The following is a 25,193-nucleotide window of genomic DNA, read 5'->3' on the forward strand; positions in this document are numbered from 1 at the left end:
TCATAATCTCCCAGGTTTATGGTTTTCAAGTGAAATACAACACATATATATATGGTACAGATCATAAACTCACAGTTCAGTGTAGTTTCAAAACCTCAGTACATCCAGATAACCAGCATCCTGATTAAGGAACAGAGCAGTACCAGTCTCTTCTGTTTCCTCTTCTTAAGCTCACTTTCTAAGGCAGCCTTCAGCATTCAGAATCCAGGATGAATGTCTATCAGGAGCCACAGGGAAACAATATTCATTTTCTGACTCAAAGACCAGAAAGAAATAGGGTATAAGGCTCAGGAGGTTCATTTTAAAAAATTATCTTTATTTAGGTTCTGATTCAGCACATGTATCAAAGGCTAATCAACATAAAGAAGTAAATAAGACATTAATTGGAAGTCTTACATCTCTCTAAATTCTGACCAAGAAATGTCAAGATTGCCACTATTAGCAGAACTCCAACCTAGTCAAGTTGTAGACAAGCTATTATGAACAACATACAGTGTGCACAGATACGCAGAGGCCAAAGTCATGCTAGCGCTTGGCTCTCTCCTCTTCCTTGTTGACGTCTTTCCTTGGGACAGTCCACTTTTGCTTTCCATGCCTAGCTCCAAATAAAGTCCAAAGAAGGCTCAGGGCCAACCTGCTCCAACACTCTGCTGGAGGAATGCATTCTCAAGCTGTTGTGCCTGCAACTTTGTTTTTGCCAGGATGAAGTTCAGATCGAGATGTACAATACAACCTAGATGACAGTGCAGACTAGGTCAAGAACTAAAGTTGAGCAGTAACCCCGGTTAAGGCATGAATGCACACACACACGCTTGCACACACACATCACCCACACTACCATGAACAGAAGATTCCTTCCATTGCCTAGCGAGAGGCAACCAGGGCTTGGCAGTTAACCACAACTGCTGAGCACTCTGGAACATGCTCCCTATAATTTTATACTAACAGCTGTGTGTGTTTTATCTGAAAAAGAAAAAAAGAGAGAGAAAGAAAAAGGAAAGAAACTTAAAAAAAAAAACCCTAACAACAACAAAAAAGCAAAACCAAAACAAAACCCCAAAACCTAAAAACCCCTTAATCTCTTACAATGGCTCTTGAGCATGGAACTCACGTAGCAGCGTCAATGGCTGGCTCTTTAGTAATTTGGAAATAAAAGGTTGTTTTACTATGCGTTTCTTTGGTAGTCATCGCTACAAAGTTATCAGTGTTGGTTACCTATAATACAAGTACTAGATAGAAGAATCAAGTTATGCAGAAATTATTTCTTCTGTATCGATAAGATAAAAATAGTGAGCTCTCCAAGCACAAGTTACTATGCTTTTTCTTGCCTTATTGTAAGGGCATCCTCTACAAGCAAGGCTTCGTGCAGGAAAAGTTCATGTCTACCTAACAAAGGGCGATAACATATTCTATCTTTCTACAATTGAACAGTTAACAAAAATTCACATTATCCATTATTTCTGGTCAAATCAGTGAGAAGCCAATTACAAAGGGGCAGCAGCAGCACTTGGTGTCAAAGCCACATTCTGGTCACACATTCATTCCATGGTTGTGGTCAGGCTCTCAGGAGCTCAAAATGTCAAACTCCTTTCAATGAACAAAGGAGTGAGTTAAATCAAATCTTAAATACTTCCACCATCTGCCACATCACTAGAGGTCTGTCTAGAATGCCAGCATGCTGAATGACCGAGAGCAGTTCAGAGCCCAGAGAGGCATCAGGTGTTCGGGAAAGTAATTTGGTTTTGTATAAAAGGCATGGTCATCTGGCGACAAGTACTTATTCTATTAGCAGCACAGTGATAGCCAAGGGTCTCTGTCAGTGAGACAGGAAAACGAAGCTATTGAACCTGCTGTGCCTCCCACCTGCCTTCCAAGGCCTCTGGGAGTCAGTCCAGGGTTGCGGGTGGGCAACAGGAAGAGCAGAAACTGCATCCAGCCCCCAAAAGACATGTTCCAGGTATGTCAGCTTCCTGTGGACGAGGGGGCTTTTGCCTCTGTGCGCTTGAGGTGGAAATCTTTGGGGTCCTTGGGGACTGAACAACTGGCAAGGAGCCGCCCTAGCAGGTACTGCCTACGCGTGACAGGCTCCCCACAGGGTTACAAAACACTCAAACAGGACCCGAAATGGCATCAGCTCAAAAGAGTAGTGTTTGTTCTATCAATCCAGAATGTCCACTGGGAGAGGCAACAGATTTATAGTCAAAAAGTGCTATTTGAAGGAGCTGTGTATTATTTTGTGATGAAATGACTAGCCTAGGGAAACTGGCGTCACCTTCCTGTAGAAATCTGAATGTTAAGGACCTGTCTCTAGAAGACATTTATCAGAACTGTTTGCTCCTCAGTCACCATAGGACAATGTTTTAACTTTTGTGCTTTCCGGAGATCACTAACTTGCTAGCAAGCAGAGGGAAAATCATTACATTTTAGACTCTCTTGTTTGAGCACAAGACCCTCTATCCAACAGCACTGAAACCTACAGTCTTGTAGAAAATTCTTGTAAACATAGACCATATTTCTCCTCTAAGAAAAACTGAGAACTGTACCATGCAGGCAACACCTATTTGCCTGCTCTCAGAATTCCTCAAAATGGTCAGGTGCCAGGAGGGACAGTGAGCCATTGGTGAAATACCCAGGTTAGACAGGACCCCATCTGATTGAATTAAAAACCTCAAGCCTCAATAATCAAATGCCAAACTTCTTCCCTATATTTGAGAACTGTACTATGATTATGTATATTACACATTATAAATAAAATTCATATAGACTTACGAGCGATGCTCTCAGTTTGGGGGTGGAAACTGAAAGAGCTGGAAAAAAAAAAATCCTATTGTTGCTTTTACTCTCAAGTTCTTAAGATGCTAGTCAAACACTATTAGCCAACAAGAGTTTTTCTCATTCTGTAACTCTTAAATATGCATTTGAAGGCAAAAATGGAGGTTTCTCTACTGTACAATATTAAGTATCTACAATGGTATGGTTCTTTATACTTAGGAGTATGTTCAGTAAAGAGCTAGCTATGAGAGGTGGTAGTCACAAAACATGGACTCTTAGAAATTACGGATAAATTAATTTTCAGTTCTCTGATTATATCCAACAGATACACATTCTCATCATAAAATATACATTCTCTAGTAAGTTATTTCCGTCCACAGCATATATAAATATGCAAACACAGGTGGTAAAAATCACTTTACTACCAAAGTACAAAACAGTAACTGCTGAAGAGCCAAAACAAAGGTGTTCCAAAGAGTGACTCCCAGTGTTCCACTTTAAAGTGGAACCAAACAACTTGTGCTGAATGAACGAAAATAACGCTTTCAGGATGTACTTCTTTGAACACTGCACGTGTTTTTACTGGGCAAAATAAGCAGTCCTCAAGGCTAATGTGCTACTTGCCTCTGTAGCTCTTTCCTGCGAAGAGATAAAGTATTTTGTGCCCACTATGCCAAAGTATTCCTATAATGTTCATTTCCAACAGTATTTTCTAATAGTACTTTTGCACCTTTAAAACATCTGTTCGAACTCTATTTTAGGGGAACACAAGTAAAGAATGGAGAGGGAAAATAGCTGTTTTTATTACAATCACACTGCCTTTGGCAGCAGAAATCACACGGCACGTTCTTATCAGCCATCGCAACCACCGGTGGGTAGTTAGCAACTCACAGGAGAGGGGGCTAGTGTGGGTAGGTTAACATCAAGGGTAAAGACAGAATCACACCTAGATATGCAATAATTATCCATCCCATGTATATGGAAAAGATACAGCCATGTGAGCCAATACTTCAGGTGACCTCTTTTACAAGAGATGTGGGTGCTGAGATATACTGAACATACCCCATACAAAGTGTATCTGTTAGAAAGCTCTATTAAACATGATCTTGGGCACTGATCCAGCTAACTTCCTGGTCTATACTGAGAGCTAGATTTTCAAAGGTCTGAACTGTAGTGCTGAATTATTGGTATGCTTGGTAAACACCATTATAATGAGGGGTGAGGGGTAGTCATAACAGCTCAGTAATTTTCTGCAAATTCATGGAAAAAAATATAAAAAAGAGATCCCTTTTTATTTTACAAACCTAAAAGCCAGGAAAATGAAGCTCTGGGGGCCAAGCGAAAAATTGCACACTGCTGCTTAACTACCAAAGAGTTGAAAAGCCGAGGTCCCAGCCAGGGAATGGACGCACGTGTAGATTCAAGTAGAACACCGATGGAAAAGAGTCGTCTGTTTAGTGTTGTAGACCCACAACACTGGCTGCGTTTCCGACACACATTTACAACACAATGAATAGTGAAGCCTAGATAACCTCAGTGCAAATAAGTCAGATCCGAATATGCCAGGGAAGGAAGCCTTTGGCGTCGAGTCGACGGCTCCACTGTATCAACGAGTCCCCACGTGGGGTCTGGACTAAGCACATGCGTTAAGGCTGGGAGGAAGGGTGCACCGAATGTTGCGAGGGGGCAGGCTGCGAGGTGGCTGCCGAGGGGACCGCGGGCTGCATGGGTGGCGGAGGTGGAGGTGGCGGTGGCTGGACGGGGGTCTGTGTGTTGGGAGACGGAGGCGGCGTGGGCCGTTTGAATTTGTCAGGACTGTTGCTTCTCCGCGGTGAAGGCCTCTGTAGAGAGGACAGGAACAGCAGGTCAGACCAGGCATACAGGTTCACCCCTAACCCAGCCTGACTCGGGCCTAAGGCTGCCCAGAAGCGGACCCACGGAGACAAAACACCGGCTACGTCCTTGTCCTTCCCCAGTGGTTTTCAAACTCATCATGAAAACAAGAAGCTAGAGTGTGCATTGACGCCTAGGAAAAGGCTACACAAAATCACTATGAAATGTGCACTGACCAAATGACGGGACTTGGGGCCCTCAATGAGACTGTTCGAAAATGAAAAAACAGCTGCCACGTCCTCCCCTGAAATGTTTTCTCTCTGTTGTGTGCCTCCAGTTCCTTCCATCCCTCAAACAAGTTTTCGATATCCTGAAAGCTATGGTTCAACCAAAAATGCCTGCTTTTATGTAAAGCTCATCAAACCAGCAAAACAGCTTCAGAAATATCTTACACACCCTTTTTTTTTTTTTGTAGAATAGGGTTCTTCTTTTCAAGATTCCCTCACTGGGAACACCCTCCATTCTGACATTTCCAACAAGCCTCTTATTCAACTACATAGCCAGCTCTAAAGAAAATACTCCGTTAAGTAGAGTCTGAACCAGATACACATAAGGTTCCTTCTAATTTCAGGAAAGAAAATTCTGGATGAAACTAGAAATGAATCTAATTTCAGGAAGAATATTGAGGGTCAGCGAACTGTGAAGATGCAGACAATAAGTACTTTTAGATGTGATGGCAGCCAACAATAATTCGCTATGGCAAGGAGCTGGCTAGAGTTCAATCATGGCATTGGCCAGAGTTCAGACTACATTTCATGAAGGGCAATTTTTCAAAGAAAGTGAAGGTCAAGTTTTTGCCTCCTGAGAAGGATTTTAGTTTCAACACCACAATGCGGCATCGAATTGTTGGGAGATCTCTAGAAGTTTAAGATGAACTGAAGGAATAAGAAAGGTAAAGTTCCAAGGGCGTCAATACCAGCTCCCATGTCGCTATACCAGTCGCTACTGCCATCAGGCATAAAGCGCTGCTTCCGGCACGGATACTCACTGTGATACCGTGGGATGCTCCCATATGCTGCACATGAAGACCTGGGGAATTGTAATAAGACATTCCGGCTCTAGTCAGTGAAGTTGGTGGTGTGAAACCAACTGTGTGGCTTGCATATGAGAGACCTGAAATATAACAACAACTTGTGAGTATTACTTTGGACTCAACTCTCTGGTGTCTTAAGCATCTAGGAGGCTTAAAAATAGGGAAGTTCTGGAACTTCCCTGGTGGTCTAGTGGTCAAGATTCCATGCTGCCAATGCAGGGGGCACAGGTCGATCCCTGGTTAGGGAACTAAGATCCCACATGCCTTGAGACCAAAAAAAAAAAAAAAAGTGGAAGTTCTTATTCATCCACAAAAATGCAAACGGATAAGAGGAGTGATGGGCTCACCAAACGGCCTGATGGATGGATAACAAACGATGTAAAAGTTAAGCCCTAGAACAGACTACACAGTCCAGATATAAGTCCACGCATAAATGGTCAGATGATTTCAATGAAGGTGCCAGGAATATGCAATGGTAAAAGGGTGATCTCTTCAACAAATGGTGCTGGGAAAACTTGACATTCACAGGCAGAAAGAATGAAACTGGAGCCCTAACTTATACCACACACAAAAATCAACTCAAAATAAATTAAAGACTTACACATAAAACCTGAAACTATAAAACTCCTATAAGGAAACATAGGGGAAAGCTTTATAACTTGGTCTTGGCAATGATTTCTTAGATATGACACCAAAAACACAGCCACAAAAGCAAAGATAGCCAAATGGGACTACAGTATACTAAAAAGCTTCTGCTCAGCGAAGGAAATATCGACACAAAGGTAACCTATGGAATGGGAGAAAATATTTATAAATCATGTATCAGATAAGGGAATAATATGGAATAATATCCAAAATATGTAAGGAACTCATCCAATGCAAAAGCAAATAAACAAATAACCTGATAAAAAAATGGGCAGAGAACCTCAGCAGACACTTTTCCAAAGAAGGCAAACAGATGGCCAATAAGATACATGAAAAGAGGGTCAACATCATTAATCGTCAGTGAAAAGCAAATCAAAACCACAACAGGATATGATCTGACACCTGTTAGCACAGCTATTAAAAAAAATAAAAATAAACATTTCTAAAGGTCGGCAAGGAGGTGGAGAAAAGGGAACCCAGGGCACTGCTGATGAGAATGTAAATTGGTACGAACGCTACAGAAAGCATTACGGAGCTTCTTCAAAAATTAAAAACAGAACTACCATAAGTGATCCAGCAATCCCACTTCAGGGTGTTTATCCAAAAGAATTGAAAACAGGATCTTGAAAAGAAATTTGCACCCACAGGTTCATAGCAACACTATTCACAGTAGCCAAGACACAGAAACAACCCAGAAGTTCATCAACAGACGAGTGGACAGAGAAAACATGATATAAACATGCAACGGAATATTATTCAGCCTTTAAAAAGAAGAAAACTCTGTTGTTTTTGTTTTAAAGAACGTGATGAACCTGGAGGACGTTATGTTAACTAATATAAGCCAGTCACAGTAGGATGGACACTGCACGCAACATATACACAAAGGATCTAGGTCAGACTCACAGAAGCAGAGAGCAGGATGGTGCTTGACAGGGGGTGGGGGTGGAGGAACTGGGGGAACTATTATTTGATGGGTATAATGTTTCAATTTTATAAGAAGAATAAGTTACAGAGATATGCTGCACAACATTGTACCTATTTAACAATACCGTACAGAACAGTTAAAAAGGTGTTAAGAGGGTAGATCTCATGTTAAGTGTTATCTCCACTAAAAATAAAAAAAGTCAAGGCTCGAGAGGAGCACAGCTGAGACTTTACAAAAGTGGAAGGCAAAAGAAATGAGTAAAGGGGAAACAATAAAGCGAAGGGGTAAAGACCAGATGTGAGAAAAGGGAAGGCGTCAAAAGACACACCAATAGTAACAAGACAAAACCACCGTGTTTGTTGTAGCCACAAAGGCAAACAAAAAGCCACCACTGAAAACTTGGCAACTTCAGGATATTAAACGAAGAAAACAAAAAGCTCTATATATCCCAATGTTCCTCCCCAAAGAAACAGATATTTAACCACTTCCCAAACTGATGTTTTCAAATTGTGGTGCTGGAGAAGGCTCTTGAGAATCCCTGGGACAGCAAGGAGTTCAAACTAGTCAATCCTAAAGGAAATCAACCCTGAATATTCATTGGAAGGACAGATGCTAAAGCTGAAGCTCCAATACTTTGGCCACCTGCTGTAAAGAGCCGACTCATTGGAAAAGCCCTGATGCTGGAAAATATTGAAGGCAGGAGAAGGGGATGACAGAGAACAAGATGGTTAGAGGGCATCACCGACTCAATGGACATAAATTTGAGCAAACTCTGGGACATAGTGAAGGATAGGGAAGCCTGGGCTGCAGTCTACAGGGTCACAAAGAGTTAGACACAACTTAGCAACTGAATAACAACCACTTCTCCTTCAAGGCTCATCTCAAAAGCTCACTAAGCTGGTAGCTCTCTCTCCTTTGAAATTCTCTTGAAATTAGTTTTTTTAAAACTATACCTTCTAATCATCAATTTTTATTTATAAATAGTTTATGATTCATAAGAAGTTGCAAAAATACTACAGGATGTCTGTCTACCCTTCACCCAGCTTCCCCCAGTGATGTCTTACATAACCGCAGCACATTGTCAAAAACAGAAAATCGACATTGGCCCAAAACAAGTGACTAAGATACAAACTCGTGTGTGTGTGTGTGTGTGTGTGTGTGTGTATACACGTACAGGTGTAATTTTATCACTTGTGCTGATCCAAGTAATTATCACCACAGTCAGCATACAGAATCATTACAAAACCACAAGCAAACTTCTATGTGTTGTCCCTTTAATTGTTATACCTTCTTTCTAACCTTAACCCCTGGCAAGGACTGATCTGTTTTCTATCACTGTAATTTTCTCACTTTGAGCATGCTATATTAATAGATATGAAACTATACAGTATACAATCCTTTGAGATTAGTTTTTCATTCATCACAATGCCCCTGTGATCCTTCCAAGTTACTGTGTATATCAAGTTAATTCCTTTTTAGTGCTGGGTAGTATGTCATTGAGTATGGATGCACCACAACTTAACATTTTAGGGGATATAAAAATACATAAAACTCATTATATTTGGCTTTGCATTAATAGTATCTTATTTCTTATGTTTCCTTAGGCCCTGTTGTTGATCATAAGCATTAGAGGCCAGAGACCATGTCTTACAAATTCTCTTTTTCTCCTAAGTTATAATCATCATACATCTGACACTCAGGACCAGGAATATAATAAAGGATAAACATCCCCCAAAAAACCTACATAGAAAATGCCTCCTAAACAGAATACTGTGGCTTTATGAAGTTATTGTTGGAATAAATTGCTCTTGCTCTACTACAGAAATGCATTGCCTAGAGTAAAAATTTTAAGATTTATTTCATTGTCCACTAGCTCAAGATTGTGAATTAAAAAAAAAAAAAGATTCATTAAAAGCAATTCATGACAAAATACCACTAAGCAAAATGAAGATACCAATGTATATAACCAATAGAAAATCAACTACCAAAAGGGAAGTTGCAAGACATGGGGGAGGGGAGACATGGGGAGAGAAGACACTTGAAAACACTAAAATATTAACACTTTGGATACAAGGATTCTGGATGGTTTTATGAATATTTCTGCTTCTTCTGACTGCCCTCAAATTCCCTCTAATACATCTCTGCTAAAGGAAAAAAGATGTGATGGATATGAGAGTTGGACTGTGAAGAAAGCTGAGAGCTGAAGAATTCATGCTTTTGAACTGTGGTGTTAGAGAAGACTCTTGAGAGTCCCTTGGACTGCAAGGAGATCCAACCAGTCCATCCTAAAGGAGACCAGTCCTGGGTGTTCTTTGGAAGGACTGATGCTGAGGCTGAAACTCCAATCCTTCGGCCACCTCATGCGAAGAGCTGACTCATTGCAAAAGACCCTGATCCTGGGAGGGATTGGGAGCAGGAGGAGAAGGGGACAACAGAGGATGATATGGCTGGATGGCATCACCAACTCGATGCACATGAGTCTGAGTGAACTCCAGGAGTTGGTGATGGACAGGGAGGCCTGGCGTGCTGCAACTCACGGGGTTGCACAGAGTCGGACACGACTGAGTGACTGAACTGAACTGAACTGAGAGGGAAAAAAAACCCAAAACCAGCCACCATACAACCAAACCAAAGGCAGAAGTTTGAAGATTCTGTTCCTTTGGAGATTATTTTAGTTCTACAAGCCATTCATGAAAACACTGTCTCTGTGAACATTCATGCACTAGAGACAGGATTTCTTCTTTAGCTCTCCCTGATCTGGCTCTGCCCTCATCAGTCCATCAAGGCCGCTCTTGCCAAGGTAGGCAGCGTTTCTGTGCTGCCAGCTGCGTTGCCACTCCCCGCTCTTTATTGCAGCTGACCCTGGGGCAATGAGGGACAGAGCTGACCCTCCTCCCTTCTTGCTGAAAGGCTTTGTCTTCGCCTCAGTGATATCAGATACTGCTTTTCCTTCCCCTTCCCTGGGAGCAACTTCCCAATCTCCTTTGCCAGGTTTCCTCCTGTACATGACCTCTAAATATTACAGTCACTTCTGGATCAGACGGAAGGGTTTTTCTCTTTTCCCTGTACCTTCCATGACTAGCTGATCTTATCTATTTTAGTAGCTTTAAAATAGTTTTTATTTTAGAATAGCTTTTGGTTTACAGAAAAGTGGCGAAAATAAGTATAGAGAGTTCCCACACTTCACACACTCAGATTCCGTATTATCATTATTTGATCACACCACATGCTTTGTAGGATCTTAGCTCCCCACTCCAGTACTCTTGCCTGGAAAATCCCATGGAAAGAGGAGCCTGGTAGGCTGCAGTCCATGGGGTCGCTAAGAGTTGGACTAAGCGACTTCACTTTCACTTTTCACTTTCATGCATTGGAGAAGGAAATGGCAACCCACTCCAGTGTTCTTGCCTGGAGAATCCCAGGGACAGGGGAGCCTGGTGGGCTGCCGTCTATGGGGTCGCACAGAGTCAGACACGCCTGAAGCGACTTAGCAGCAGCAGCAGTTCCTCAACCAGGGACTGAACTCATGACCTTGGAATTGAAAGCGGACAGTCCTATAACCACTGGATTGCTGGAGAATTCCAACAGATTCCCTATTATTAACTTTTTATGCTGCTGTGGTACTTTTGTCACAACTAATAAACCAACGTTGATACATTACTACCAACTCAGGTTCATACATTATCTGGATTTCCTGAGGTTTTCCCTACTGTCCTCTTCTGTTTCAGGAATCCGTTTAGGATAGCATGTTCTACGCATAGTTGTCATGTCTCATTAGGCACCTCTTGGCTGAGATAGTTCCTCAAACTTCCTTGTTTGTTTATGACCGCGTCAGTTTTAAGGTGTACTGATCAGGTATTTTACAGACAGAGTGTCCCTCTACTGTCTGACACTTTCCACGTGGGGTGATGGGCTTTGGGGAGGAAGACCACAGAGGTAAAGGGCTCTTCTCATCACATTGTATCAAGGGTGTGTGTGTGTATTAAGTCGCTTCAGTCATGTCTGATTCTCTGCGACCCTGCGGGCAGAGACCCTATAGCTCACCAGGCTCCTTTGTCCATGGGATTCTCCAGGCAAGAATACTGGAGTGGGTTGCCATGCCCTCCTCTAGGGGATCTTCTTGACCCAGGGATCGAACCAATGTCTCTTATGTCTCCTGCATTGGCAGGCGGGTTCTTTACCACTAGTGCCAGATGGGAAGCCCTCATATCAAGGGGACATACTACCAACATGACTGACCACTGTCGATGTTGACCTTGATCTCCTGGCTGAGGCAGCACCTGTGAAGTTCCTCCACTAGAAAGGTACTCTTTCCCCTTCCTTCTCACACCGTATTCTCCGCAAGTCCTCATCTGCAGTCCACGTTTAGAGATCAGGGAGCTAGTTCCACTTCCATGAGGACAGACTATCTGCATCAATTATTTGGAATTCCTCTGCAATGAGAGATTTATCTCTTCTCCCTGTTTAGTTACTTAGTCATTTATTTAGATCAGTGTGAACTGATGGATGTTTGTTTTCTGTTTGGGCTACAATCTACTATTACACCATTTATCGTTCAAACGTCCAGCTTTGGCCTTTGGGAGCCCTTTCAGCTACTCCTGTGTCTCTAGGAACTATCCTTATCTTTGTGTTTTTTGCGCTTCTCCTTACTATGTTGGCATTACCAGAATGTCCACATTCATCTCATATATTCCCTGCCCCAGGCCCCAGAAACATACATTTCTCCAAAGAGCCTCAGTTCTTTTAACTCGAGAATGGAATTAGAAACCAAGATAGGGGCAGCAGCTATGTTTGTTGCTATGCAGTATAGATCCTTTTAAAAACTTCATTATTCCCCATGCCTGATATAGGCACAGGAAAACATGCTAATTGGGAATGGCTTTTTCTTAGGCTATATAAAATAGTGAACAACTTCAAAAAAATTGCTGGAAAAAATAATCCTCTATATAATCCACATGTACAAGTCCACAGGTAAACAAGACTCTTTCGTAAGTTCTATCAGGTTGTGAGATAGCCCTCAAAACATTCCACCAAGTTAATGAAAATACAAGACTGCCAATGTTAACCAGAAATGGTAAGGGAAGAAGAGCCAAAATACTTAAAATGGAAATGAAAACTATACAAACAGCATAGTTCCACTCAAAAAGTGATTAGATATTCATAATATTGAGAACCACAAATTCTTTCAATAAAAAATAAAGTGAAAAGAAAACTTGAAAATTCAGATGTTGCTCATATATTATGCATGCAACGGACTAGAGAGAATAGGAGTAATTCCACTGCCAAGAGTTTATAATCTACTTTGATGATATTCTAGAATTTCAAAGATCGTACAACTGTTCTCACAAAAGCTGAGTGAAATTTAAAAAGAAAAAATCTAGTTGTTACTTACTATGATGTAGTATTAATGGACAACCAACTAGCTTGTCTGTACAAGGAAGCCCCACGTTATAGCAACAGGGACAGCAAAAGCCTTAATTCTGTGCATGGAATAAATCTGCCTGCAGAGTATTTGTTACCATAGAAGTTAATATTCCCAACCAAGGTCTCACTTTTGTTTTTGGTTTCTTCAGTGACCACAACACTACATTGAATGAATTAGAAATCACATGCATTTAGGTTTAAATAAATCAAAGAGAACACTAAACTATACCTAACATGAATCAGCATCAGTATGAGCTATAAAAGCCTTCCTCTTTCTTGCTTCTTCCTAACTCAAGACTGTCTTCCCCATCGACAAGTCAGAAAGCAAAGAAGACCTTTATCCTCCTGGTAGTGAAACCCACATGCTCTTTGGGGAAACCTGAGAGGCAGCTTAGGAGAGAAGCTTCTGGAGAGATCTCAAGGCCACTGCAGAGCAGGAGAAACAGACTCAGGAACATCCTTTGGGGCAAGAACAAGTGATGATTGTGCTGAAGATCTGCAACAGAAAGTCCTTTTGATTTGCAAACAGCCCCTCTTCACTATGTCAGATGCCTGAGAGCATGCCGGCCCCAAGTGGACAAAAGCGGCCACACTTTGTGCTAGGCTTTTAAAAAATGACCCTTCTAGAGATGTCCTTGGTGGGCCAGTGGTTAAGACTCTGCACTCCCACTGGAGGTGGCATGAGTTCGATCCCTAGTCAGGGAACTAAGATGCTGCATGCCACAGGGCTTGGGCAAAAACAGACAGACCAACAAGAGCCAAAAGGTGTGACCCCTCTTATAAAGAGTCATAGTAGCACAGCGCTGGGCTGGATCCCAGACTCACAAAACCAAGCCATTTCTGCCTCCTGCTATCCTCAGCCACCTGCCTGGCTGCGGCACTTCCCCTCTGTCAACCTGAAGGGCATCCATCCTTGGTGTCCCACGATCACAACGGACAAAATGAGATGACACCCCAACGTGAAGCTGTTTCACTGTCCCAGACCACAGAACCTTTATTGCTGCCACCCTTTTAAGCCGTCACCTCACTTTATTCTACTGTGAGACTGTCCCTCCAGCTCCCTTCCCGCTCCCCCCCCCCCCCACTTTTCCCCCAACTCTGCTGAAAACCTGTTTACGAGCGAGCACAAGAAGGGCAGCCTGGACGCTTCAGTCACAAGACACAAGCCCTTGGCCGGCTACCTTTTCCTTCCTCCCTCCACTCACTGCCCTCCCTCCCTGCCTTCCTCTTTCTTCCCTGCTGGATCATTAATTTGCCCTCCTGGCCCGAGAATCCCATGCTGTGCGGGTATGGAGCCAGGGACCCCGGGGAGAGAGTTTTTTGGGGTCAGATGAAGACAAGCCCGCCTTTGAGGGGAAGGCTTCTGAGGAGCAAAGCCAGAGACAGAAGCAAAGCCAGTTCCTTCTTGCCCGGTCTGTGTCCCAGGGCTGAGGCCCCCTTACCATCACTGCAAATAGCAGGAGGCAGCCTGTGCTCGGAAGGACACAGGCCTTGGAAATAAGACATGCCCTGCCTCGCCACTTCCTGGCCATCTGACCAGTAGCTATGGAACCTCCGCATCACTGCTCCCTCAATTTTAATACAACATCTGCATTAATTATTCTGAGGATAAAAAGGAGATGGTGAATACAGCATATAACGAGAGAACCCATAATAAGCTTTGATGCATCTCAGAAAAATCTACCCAGGGTTCTTGTCAATTCATTGGCACCTAAAATCATAGTCAAAGATAGTCTTTTCACAAAGGTTTTTTAGAGTTTAATTACATTTTTTGGTTCCAGAGAAACTGAAGAAAACCACCAGCTGGCATTACAATATTTGTGCTTAAAAATTTGAAGCAAAGACTGTTGTGATGGTATTGATCTTTTTTTTGTGTTTCTGGACAACACATGACCCCTCTCTGTTTACAGCTTTTATATGCTGGGAGGGAACGTATTCAGGGGTACCTAATAAATACAGCAGAAATGAGTCGCAGAGGCAGCCGAGAACACATACTCACCAGGTGATATTGGCCGGCTTGAACTGGGAGAAGGTGTGTAAGGGATCGGGCTGGACACAGTGCGAGGTCTTAATCCTTGTGCAGACATCTCGTTAAAATACCTAAGAGGCAGGATGACATGGTTAGCGCCGCCTGCCTCCCAGCAGTTCCTCAGAACGCTCCCCTGAGAAAATGTCAGACGCTCGCATCATGAGCTAGCACTGAATGTGCAGAAGGTGCCGCTGTAGCGAGGACACGTGTATACTACAGGCGCCAGAGCCAGGCTGCGGTGCTGCCTGGCACAGCGCTCTCTGCAGGGGCGTGGGTGAGGGAACCCAGGGTGTCTTTACTCAGGATGGAGGCACAGAACAGTTATGTAGGAATTCCCTGCCCCTGTCCCAAGAATGAGACACAACCATGTTGTAAGTGTATGTGGTGTGTGTGTGTGTGTGTGTGTGTGTGTTACTGGCTCAGTCGTGTTGGACTCTTTGTGACTTCTGCCAGGCTCCTCTGTCCATGGGATTCTCCAGGCAAGAATACTAGAGTGAGTTGCCATTTCCTTCTCCAGGGGGACCGTCCCGACCCAGGGATCAAATTCAGGTCTCCCACATTGTAGGCAGATTCTTCATGGTCTGAGCTACCAATGGGGCTCAGTGGCTACATGTAAATGCTATAATGGCTACATTAAATTGTTCCTTGAAAGGCCAACCCACACAAGCCCTCTGAGATGTATGTCATCAAATTAAAGGTACGTGGTTCCCTGAAGTGGATGTCAACTGTTTACAAGGCAGGCCTTGCTTAACAAACAGTCACATGTTTGAATGGGGGATGCAATAAAAGACACTCGGGTGAGTACCTCAGCAGGTCACACTGTGCGCGTCAGACTTCTTCCTGGATTCAGAAATCACATTAGACCTCACTCGGTGAACAAGCACAGAGAGCTGACGAGGGCAAATTTCTGCTTGAGAGACTCTAATAAGCAATCCTTCCCAGGCTTTCCAGCCAAAGGAAGGAACACGTGCAGACACGTCTACCCTAGAGGCAATCTTAGCCCAGATGTTTAATCAGCTCACATGAGGAACCTGAACACAGTTATTTCTAGGCCGGTTTAGTCAACGTGAAGAAAACAAGGCTCCCAAGTTTGGCATGCACCTATCAAATGCTCCCTGCTCTCTTTAGTGTAGCCCACCATGGTGCTGCTAGACCAGACGCCTTGTAATTCTGCAGCCAGCAAGGCTACTAAGACCACTTCTTGGTCTTAAACACATGTAAGTCTCAAGCGTCTATTTTCTTTCTCCCAAATGTGATATTGTCCCCAGTAGGGACAGCAGATGTCTTTATGGGCAGCTGTACGTGACTCCTGATAGTCCAACCTAAGAAAGGCAACAAGGACCCACTGCAGAGCACAGGGAGCTGCATTCAATCTTCTATATTAACCTATACGGGAAACGAATATGGACAAGGATAGATAGATGAATATGTGTTAGCTGCTCAGTCATGTCTGACTCTCTGCAATCCCATGGACTGGAGCCCAACAGGCTCTGCTGTCCATGAAATTCTCCAGGCAAGAATACTGGAGTGGGTAGCCATTCCCTTCTCCAGGGAAATCTTCCTAATCCAGGGACTGAACCCAGGTCTCCTGCACTGCAGGCAGATTCTTTACCATCTGAGTCACCAAGGAAGCCCAGATATCTGGATTCGTATAACTTAATCACCTTGCTGTATACCTGAAACAAACACAACGTTGTGAATCAACTATACTCTGATATATGGCAAAACCAATACAGTATTGTAAAGTAAAATAAAGTAAAAAAAAAAAAGAGTGGGAGAGTGGGGCTGGGAGTCAAACCTTGTTTCTGATGCTACCATGCACACTGGACAAGTCAAAAAAAAAAAAAAAAAGAAAGAAAGAAAGAAAGGCAAAGCTTCTGCAGTAAATACCAATTTTGGGGAAAAATCGATTTTTGTCCAGAAGCCTGAAGTAGCCTTAGTGTTGTCACTGTAGTCAAAATTCAAAAACAGGGGATATACGTATACAAACAGCTGGTTCACTTAGCTGTACAGTAGAAATGAACAACAGTATAAAGCAACTATATCCCAAATTAAAAAAAAAAAATCAAGCACAGGGTGCTGTGTATATTAATACACCCTCTGCTCCATGTCTTCAGGTAGTTGCTAAAGTAGTAAGTTAACTAATATTCTAGCTGTTGTTTTTAGTCAAAATGGTTTTCAGAGGATAAGCATTTCAGGAAGAATGAGACACTGTCAGAAACAGTGAAATGCAGAGTTAAGGATGACAGTTTTAGAATATAAACTTCTGAGAAAAAAAGACTCACTTTTATTCACTTCAAACAAGGAAGATAGTTTTAAAAACAGATTTAAGTCTGTTTTTATTAAAATATTTTAAATGATAAAAGTAGATCTTCATTATAAAGAAATCATACATTTTTCATGAAATGATAATACTGTCACTGCCCACAGTGAATTAATCAGAATGCCTATTAGCCCTCTGGAACTGTTCAGTAAGAGAAATGGAGTGCTGATCTGCTAAAACTGTCCACGTGTGCTCAAACAACGTGCTCTGGTGTCAACAGCAAGTATGAGTCATCACAGCCATTGGCAGACCCTGGTCAGAGACCGGCTGCCCAGTCCTGTCGGATGGCGGCTGTCTTAACAGTCACCTCTCTTCAAAGTACAGGGCAGGAGGGTGGGTAGGAAAGGGAAGGAAAATCTGTCTAGCTAACCAAAGGATGACTCTCTTATTCCAACCCATTTCTCTATGGGATAATGAAGGGTCTTGATATTGAGGCCTGGGCAGATAAATGTATTTGTTTCGTTTTTGAAAAGTAGCTGCGAAAAGGCTGAAAAGTCACCAAGTGTGTTAAAGCAAAACCTCTGGCTTTCAACAACTTTCGCCCATCTCTGGCAGACTCTTTCAGCCCCTGGACACATTTGCTTTCTCAGGCTGTACCATGCATGGCCTGCTTGTTTTTTCTGAGAACTAACATGCTCCCACCCATACTCTTAAGGGCTTCCCCGGTGGCTCAGTAGCAGCAAAAGGAGACGCAGGTTCAATCCCTGGGTCAGGAAGGTTCCCTGGAGAAGGAAATGGCAACCCACTCCAGTATCCTTGCCTGGGAAATCCCATGAACAGAGAATCCTGGCAGGCTACAGTCCATGGGGTCACTAAAGAGTCGGACGTGACTTAGCAACTAAATAACAATCACCCATGCCCTGAAGAGACATGACAGGATCAGATGAATTCAACAACACACGTCGATGCTGCCTCTCTACACGTGACCTGCCCCATGCCTCTCCTATCAGTAATTTGGGAAAGGCCATCTTCTTCATCTTTCTGTGTTTAGGGAGGATGGTCAATCGTCTTCATTCATCCCATTCTCGGCAATCACTTTGAGGTGACAGTATTCACCATGACAATAAATAGACGTTCCAGCCGTCTCCTGCCACACCTCACAGGAGGTGAAGCGGGGCTGGAGGCTGGTTTTTGTTGCCGTCGTTCCCCCGAGACTTGCGGGACGTGCACGCACCTTTCGTCATCCATCTCTAAGCTGGACTCGCTCTCGGAGAGCTGCCGACAGAGGGCCTCTCTTCTCTCCATCTCTCTCTGCAGCTTCCTCTGCAGCCTCAGGTTCTCCTCTCTCATGTGACGTTCCTCCTCCAAATACTGCGCCATTTTCTCGGAATCTGAAAAGCCAGAGTTCTCGATTAAACCAAGGTCCGTGCAGTCACAGTTCACTCTTAAAAAGACAGGGCTGGTCCAGCCTCTGTGCCACAGACCAAGAACAAGACAGCCGTTCTCACTGCCCACACACAGGTGACATCTGGATTTCAAGTTAATTCCAAGTACCAAGGTTGATCAATGATCTGCACTTAGGGAAAAAAAAACTGTGAAAAGCAGTGCTAAAGGGTTAGGCGGCATTAATCCCACTTCCTCGCCTTCTAAAGTGCTCTATGTCGAGGAAGACATGCTGGAGCTACGTCTGGCCTGAGTGGTTACCAGAGCTTTCACTACCTTGCTGGAGAGGAGAGGGGAAGGGGACTAGATAGGGAAATAAACTCAGCCCATGGGCTCCCCTCAGGGCAACAATTCTGCTGCCTGTCAACACCAGACACGCTGGGGCAGGTCATCTATGGGTGCACACCCAGAGATCATCACACTTGTTAGCACACCCCCAGTGCAAGTGGTAGGGGTGGGGGTGGCGGGGAGGGGGCTGCACATGCAGAGCCTGTGTACTCAATGAGCTAGGTAACAGTTATAAATCTTTTTATAAAACCAGAAACTGACGTAGTAAGCACTATGTGATCAACCTTTCCGATCAGTCTAATTTTGGGTGTATGTGTTACTGTCTCCTCACTGGTGCAGTGTTTCGGAGGCAGACAGCAACTCAAGACCTGCGTGCAGCCAGGTTCTGGGGATGGTTCTTGCTTATGACAAGTACCCCTTCCGCAGGAGCAGTTCCATATGTGGTGCAGTCAGAACTAATCGGCCCCAGGGTTAGACGCTATAGACTCAGGCTGAACCCACCAGATTATCTCTCGGAGGAATCTGAAATGTGCAACCAACATCTTCCTGGGGCTTTGGAATCCCCTTCTGCTGAGCTGTCTGCCCTCCGGAGTGACTCTGCAGGATTCTGCGGCATCCTTGCCACCAAAGGTAAAACATGACCCTCTGCCCTTTCCCGGTTTACCCTAGGCAGACCTCCCCTCTTTCCTGGTTTACCCCAGACAGAATGTGTTGCTACTAAGTAACGAAAATAACCTTCATACAAAACTCAGTGTTTACTCATCTTCTTGGCTCCTTCATTCCCCGCCCCCCACCCATAGCCCCCCCCCCCCTCACCTCGTCTCAGCCAAGGAACTTGGGAAAAGTACAGTCTCCACCTACTTCTCTTTTCCGAAAAGTACTTACAAGTTTAGAGTGGCCGTGACCACGTCTAACAGATAGTCCTACAGGATACTACCGCATATTATCAGTCTGGTTCAAATTTAAGGAAGGAAGGCAGTGACTGCTACCCTGACAATTTCTCTCCCATAAACTGAACCTATTTTGACTCCCAAGTCTACCAAATTAGTTCCAGTTTTACATAACTCAATGGAGGTCTGGCATTTTTAGCAAATAATGACTTTTGATAAGTACTCAATTATTTCCAAGAGACCATCGTGACAGAATGCATCCAAGTTTTCGAAAATCCTTATTTTAGAAATTCAAATGAAAACACCCAAATTATCAAACACTATTATGTGCACTAAATGCTAAATTTCTTGGCTGTTTTCAATCTAACCAGAAACCCTGCTGTCTAATCCAGATGCAAAAATCTCCTTAATTGAAGGCATGCTGGGAAAATATTTACAAAGTACTTTTAATATAAATGATTAAAGGTATTTCATCCAAAATATGTTCAGGGGCAGAATTTTTCACTTGCTCTATCAGCCTCTTGGAATATTTATTGTTTCTAGAACGAGAGGGGCAGCTGTCAGAGCAAGTTGCCTTTCTTTTCCATAAAGAGAAGAAACTGAGGATTTGTAAGGCTTTGAGAATAATTATTTAAGAGGAAACCCTGTCTTTCAAAGAAAAATGGCAATCCTTTAGCATCTGGGGAAACCAGCAGGGGGGATCCTTAAACAATAAGCTATAGACAAGAACATCAGTCACCAGGAGCGATGGCTGAAAAGACTGCCTGGCAGTTTGGCAATTAACCCAGAAGCCAGAGGCACAGAGAAGGCACCAGGCCCACAGCCTCTGGGTGTGACAGACCTAGGCACAGATGGCTGAGACCGTGGCATTCCTTGGCTGCCCTCTACCGGCAGGTCGCTACACCCGATTTCACGGGGCTGGGTTTACTCTTGGGTCTTCCCTGGTGGCTCAGATGGTAAAGAATCTGCCTGCAATGTAGGAGACCTGGGTTCAGTCCCTGGGTCAGGAAGACCGCTTGGAGAAGGAAATGGCAACCCACTCCAGTATCCTTGCCTGGGAAATCCCATGGACAGAGGAGCCTGGCGGACTACAGTCCATGGAGTTGCAGAGTCGGACATGACTGAGCAACTAACACTTCATTTACTCTCAGGAGTCATCCTCTTTCTCCCACACTGAGCTCCCTAAAGCTTTGAAGTCACAGCTTATACTTCTGCCATCTTCAGCCACCTCACAAATTCAGTCAAAATTAGTGTCAACTGAAGGTGATTTCTAGTCTCCCAAAAGATGGTTCCTATATGATCCTAAGGTGGCCTGTACCTGGCTTTTTTTTTTCTTGGCTGGTACGTGGGATCTTACTTCCTGGACGAGGGGCTGAGCCCATGTCCCCAGCACTGGCAGCAACCTAAACACTGGACCACCAGGGAAGTCCCAAAGCCTGTACCTTCTGCATTCCCTTTCAAGTTTATGGTAAGAAAATACTCCTGCCCAGATTCCATCCAAACCAATGGAATTAAAATCCACGAGGATGAAGCCTCTCCACTGGTCTACAAAAACTCCCCTGAGGCTTCTAACATTCATCCAGAGTTGAGAGCCATTTGGAGAGAGGTTCAAGCTCAGACTCAGCTTGACTTAGAAAAAGGCCCAAGTGCCCTAGGAGCTTTCAAACGGAACTAGATTATACGACCCAAGGAGGCAGATGCAGGTGGATGAGGAAAGTCTCATGAACTTATCCTCTAAACCCAACCTAAACCAAATGTGAGCAGCTAGGAGCCACACACAGCTGCTTCAGGTCAGCTTTCCCTGTCCTCACAAAATCCAAACAGCATTTATAGATGCCTCTGCTGATATCCAGTCTCTCCAGGGACCAAACATTGCAGTAGCAAGAAGTAGAGGAAATAAGATATCCTTCCCAAATTTATTCCAAAAATGTTGTCTGGGGAACAACAAGGCAAGTATACACAGGAAAGAAAAATACACTCGAAAGATTTCAGAAAGGGGCTAAAAGACCTTTGCCTCCCCAACACAGCAAAAACTCAAAAAAACACCCAAACCTAAAATAACTAACACTTGAGAACTCTTTGACTTGTTTTCACGGAATACACATCCATGGTGATTCTCAAACTGGGGGTACATGATCAGAATTGCCTTTATTAAAAAAAAAATACAGATGACAAGGCTCCACCCCTAGAGTAAGCCCAGAAGCCTGTATAGGGTTAGACAGGATGGTGGCCTCCTACAGATGTCCACATCCTACTCTCTGAAGCCTGCGGCCATGCTGCCTGACGTGGCAAAAGAGACCTGTCGACATGGTGAGGTTAAGGACCCTGAAATGGGAACTCATCCTGGATTATCTGGGTGGGTCCGATGCAGCCCCAGGGTCTTTAAGGGGAAGGCGGGAGGATCAAAGTGAAAAGATGTGACAAGGATGGTAGAGGTGCGAGTGGTACCCATGCAAAAGAGGAGTCATGAGCCGAAGAGTGCAGATGCCTTCAGAAGCTGAAGCAAGCAAGCAAGCAGTTTCTCCTTTCGAGCTTCTTATAAGGAAATGAGCCCTGCTGACACCTTGCTTTTAGCCCAGTGGACCCGTTTTGAACCCAGACCTCCAAAAACTGCAACATAATAAATTGGTGTTGTTTTCAATCAGTGAGTCTGCCTCTTTTTTCTTCCTCACCATCCTAAGTGTGGTTGAATTTTCTCCTTCCCATGTCTTGCTTCTCATGAGACTTTCGGGGTCAAGCGATTCCTGGCCAAGAAACAAGAGCAGAATTGTCCCAGTCCCCAAAGGATTTGAATGAAAACTGGTAATAAAATCAGGTCCAGTTCCAAGAGAAGACATGGGAGAAGAACCAAGCTGGGTCTCAGGAGCTTCACACATGAATGGCACACATTTATGCTGTGTCAAGGTCACTTCCATCCTACCATATCACTTGCATCTTAACCACACAACCGCTCTCTGAACAGCCCGCATGAGTTCTACAGAAGAGATGGAATGGCTGGCTCTCCTGTTGTGTTTCTCAGCTAGTACTCTATCTTACTAATAAATATGTGAGATCTTTTGTTGGAAATAAAATAAATGACTAAGTTTGTGCTCATTTGTTAACAGCAAGCAATAGGACACGTAACACACAGTATTTCTTAAAGGTTCCCAAGATGACCTTGATGTCCCATCCCAGACACAGTACTGGACTAAAGCTTGCAACACTTCAGAGAAGAAAACATCAAGATAAGAATCACTGAAAATTTAAATGTGCATTTCATCTGACTCAGCAAGTCCATGCCCTGGAGTTTACCCTGAAGGTATTCATACACAGGTATCAAAATATGGGTACAGAGATGTTCTCTGTGGTTGCACTTGGCAGCTCAAAGGGGTCTGTTGATAAGAGATGAATTAAATAAGCTACAGCATATCCATACTATCAAATACTGCACAGCCTTTAAAGGAGGAGTAAGGCAGTTCTGTATGTATTGGCAGGGGGAAAATTGCAAGAGATAGTGAAAAGAGAAAAATGCAAAAAAAAAAAATGTTCATTGTGCTACTATTTATATAAAAGAAGTCTACACACACACACACACACATCTGAGGACTAAATTAAAAATGTGTTAATTGTGAAAATTTGGGGGGCTGGGGGTCAGGGGTGAAAGAGACTTATTTTTTCCCTGCATACTTTGTACTGTATTATCTATTCCAATAAATTTGAACAGTCTAAAAGCTGAAATAGGAGAAATGCAAGCAAATACACAGTGACCAATCATGTATCCAGAAATTAGTTCCTTTGCTTTCCAAAAATAAAAAGAATATACTTCAAAAGCATTGATTCGTCAAGTACCATGAACAACTGTTAGCTGAGGCCCAATTTTGGTAGTAAAGAAGATAAATACTCTTCTCTGCATTAATGCTCCCAAAGTACACTGAGGCCTCCAGCATCGCTTCTGTTAGCACCATCTAAGAGATGAATACCAGGGAGCTGGTGAGGAGGAGTACTACCTCTGATATAAAATAGATAACTAATGGGGACCTACTGTCTAGCACAGGAAGCTCTCTATTCAATATTCTGTAATGTCCAATATGGGAAAAGAATCCTCAAAAAGAGTGGGTGTATGTAAACGGATAACTGATTCACTCCGCTCGCTGCATAATAGAAACTGATACACACTGTCAATCAACTGTCTTCCAAGCAAAATTAATCAAAAGAAAAGAAATAGTGTCTCTGATCCTGGACCCTCCTGAAATTATGTGATTTTCTAGTATTCTTAACTATCTGCCCTGCCCTATTATAATTTTTTTTTTAAATAAACTATTCCAGGATGACAGACATAGAATTATGTACTGCCAGTGAAACACAGTGTGAATGCAATTTATGCAGATTCAAGGGGAAATCCATGTGTTTAATCAGACTCTCCCCTTGGTACGTGGGTTGCTTCTGTGGGCAGACGGCCAGTGGCAGCCAGCTACGTACGCTGCAGCTGGGCCGCTCTCAGCTGCTTCTTCAGCCTCTCCACTTCATTCTTTAGAAACCGGATGTGTCTCATCATGTTTTCTGGAGAGTCGATCTCCATGGAGATGTCTCTAGGCGATGGCGGAGCGGACACCGGCTGGTCTAATTTCTCCTGCAGGATTCTTTAGTGAAAAGAAAAGTCCAACAATGAAAGACAGTTGTCTTTAAAAGATAACACACTGATGTGATGCTCACCATCACCTATTTTAAAAATACATAAATAAATTCTTTGTAATTGAAAAATCAATAGAGACAAAACCACACATTCTAGCTGGGAGGTTTGTTTTAACAGCATGCTCATATTAATCACCAAAATTCACTAAATTGTTTGACTCCTCTGCCCATCTTCCAGTACTTTCAATCACCCTTACCTGACAGTCAAGTCAAAGGACAGAGCTGAAGAATCCACCTTCCCTTTCTTCCTGTTAAATGGCCACTGGTAATTAAGCCTTACATAAAAAACTCTAACACTGGCTTCTGATTATCATGCCGGGCATACCCTGGGCAGTCAGGATGATTTGCTGACTAAATGGTCCACATGTTGGGCTCGAGGGAATGGAGACCCTGGAGGAATTTCCTCTCAGTACTTTTAGTTGAAACTTTAGAACTATAGATCATGAATTTTTTTGGAGGGTTGTGTCAAGTAGACAGATACACTTCTCAACTTCCCTCCTGAAAAACCAATCCTAAGATTTCCCTGATCCAGTGGCTAAGACTCTGTACTCCCAATGCAAGGGGCCCAGGTTCGAACCCTGGTCGGGGAACTAGATCCCACATTCAACTAAAGATCCTGCTTGCTGCAACTAAGACTTGGCACAGTCAAATAAATTAAAAAATAAACATTTTCAAAAAGAAAAAACAAGGGCAAGGCTAACTGGATGGAAGCCCCTTTGCTTCTGGCCGCAGCAAAAGTAAAGAGTTAAAGACAAAACCAAAAAAAAAAAAAAAGTACTGGGTTAATAAGTGGTGGTGCCACCTTCTCTATCAATTATTTTTAGTCTGAAGTACATAAAGCTCTAATATTTGACGAAATGACAATTTCATAAAGTTCCATGCAATAATCTGGTATTTATATATATATAAAACCTTCCACT

The 25,193-nt window shown here is 43.3% G+C and overlaps 1 protein-coding gene and 1 pseudogene across 1 annotated transcript in view; one reads left to right on the plus strand and one right to left on the minus strand.

Moving 5' to 3' along the window:
* Nucleotides 1-295: 295 nt before the first annotated feature.
* Nucleotides 296-25,193, minus strand: part of CCDC6 (coiled-coil domain containing 6) — a 109,822-nt gene continuing 84,924 nt past the window's right edge. Inside the window, exons 5-9 of the mRNA XM_069571710.1 lie at nucleotides 24,061-24,221; nucleotides 18,216-18,372; nucleotides 14,689-14,789; nucleotides 5,654-5,778; nucleotides 296-4,613 (exon numbers count right to left, since the gene is read on the minus strand). Of these exons, the coding sequence (XP_069427811.1) occupies nucleotides 4,419-4,613; nucleotides 5,654-5,778; nucleotides 14,689-14,789; nucleotides 18,216-18,372; nucleotides 24,061-24,221 (739 nt within the window). The 3' untranslated portion in view covers nucleotides 296-4,418. The remainder of the gene's footprint in view (nucleotides 4,614-5,653; nucleotides 5,779-14,688; nucleotides 14,790-18,215; nucleotides 18,373-24,060; nucleotides 24,222-25,193) is intronic.
* LOC138430446 (large ribosomal subunit protein eL39-like) lies at nucleotides 22,311-22,541 on the plus strand (annotated as a pseudogene).

Source organism: Ovis canadensis, chromosome 25 (genome assembly GCF_042477335.2).
Source record: "Ovis canadensis isolate MfBH-ARS-UI-01 breed Bighorn chromosome 25, ARS-UI_OviCan_v2, whole genome shotgun sequence".
NCBI lineage: Eukaryota > Metazoa > Chordata > Mammalia > Artiodactyla > Bovidae > Ovis > Ovis canadensis.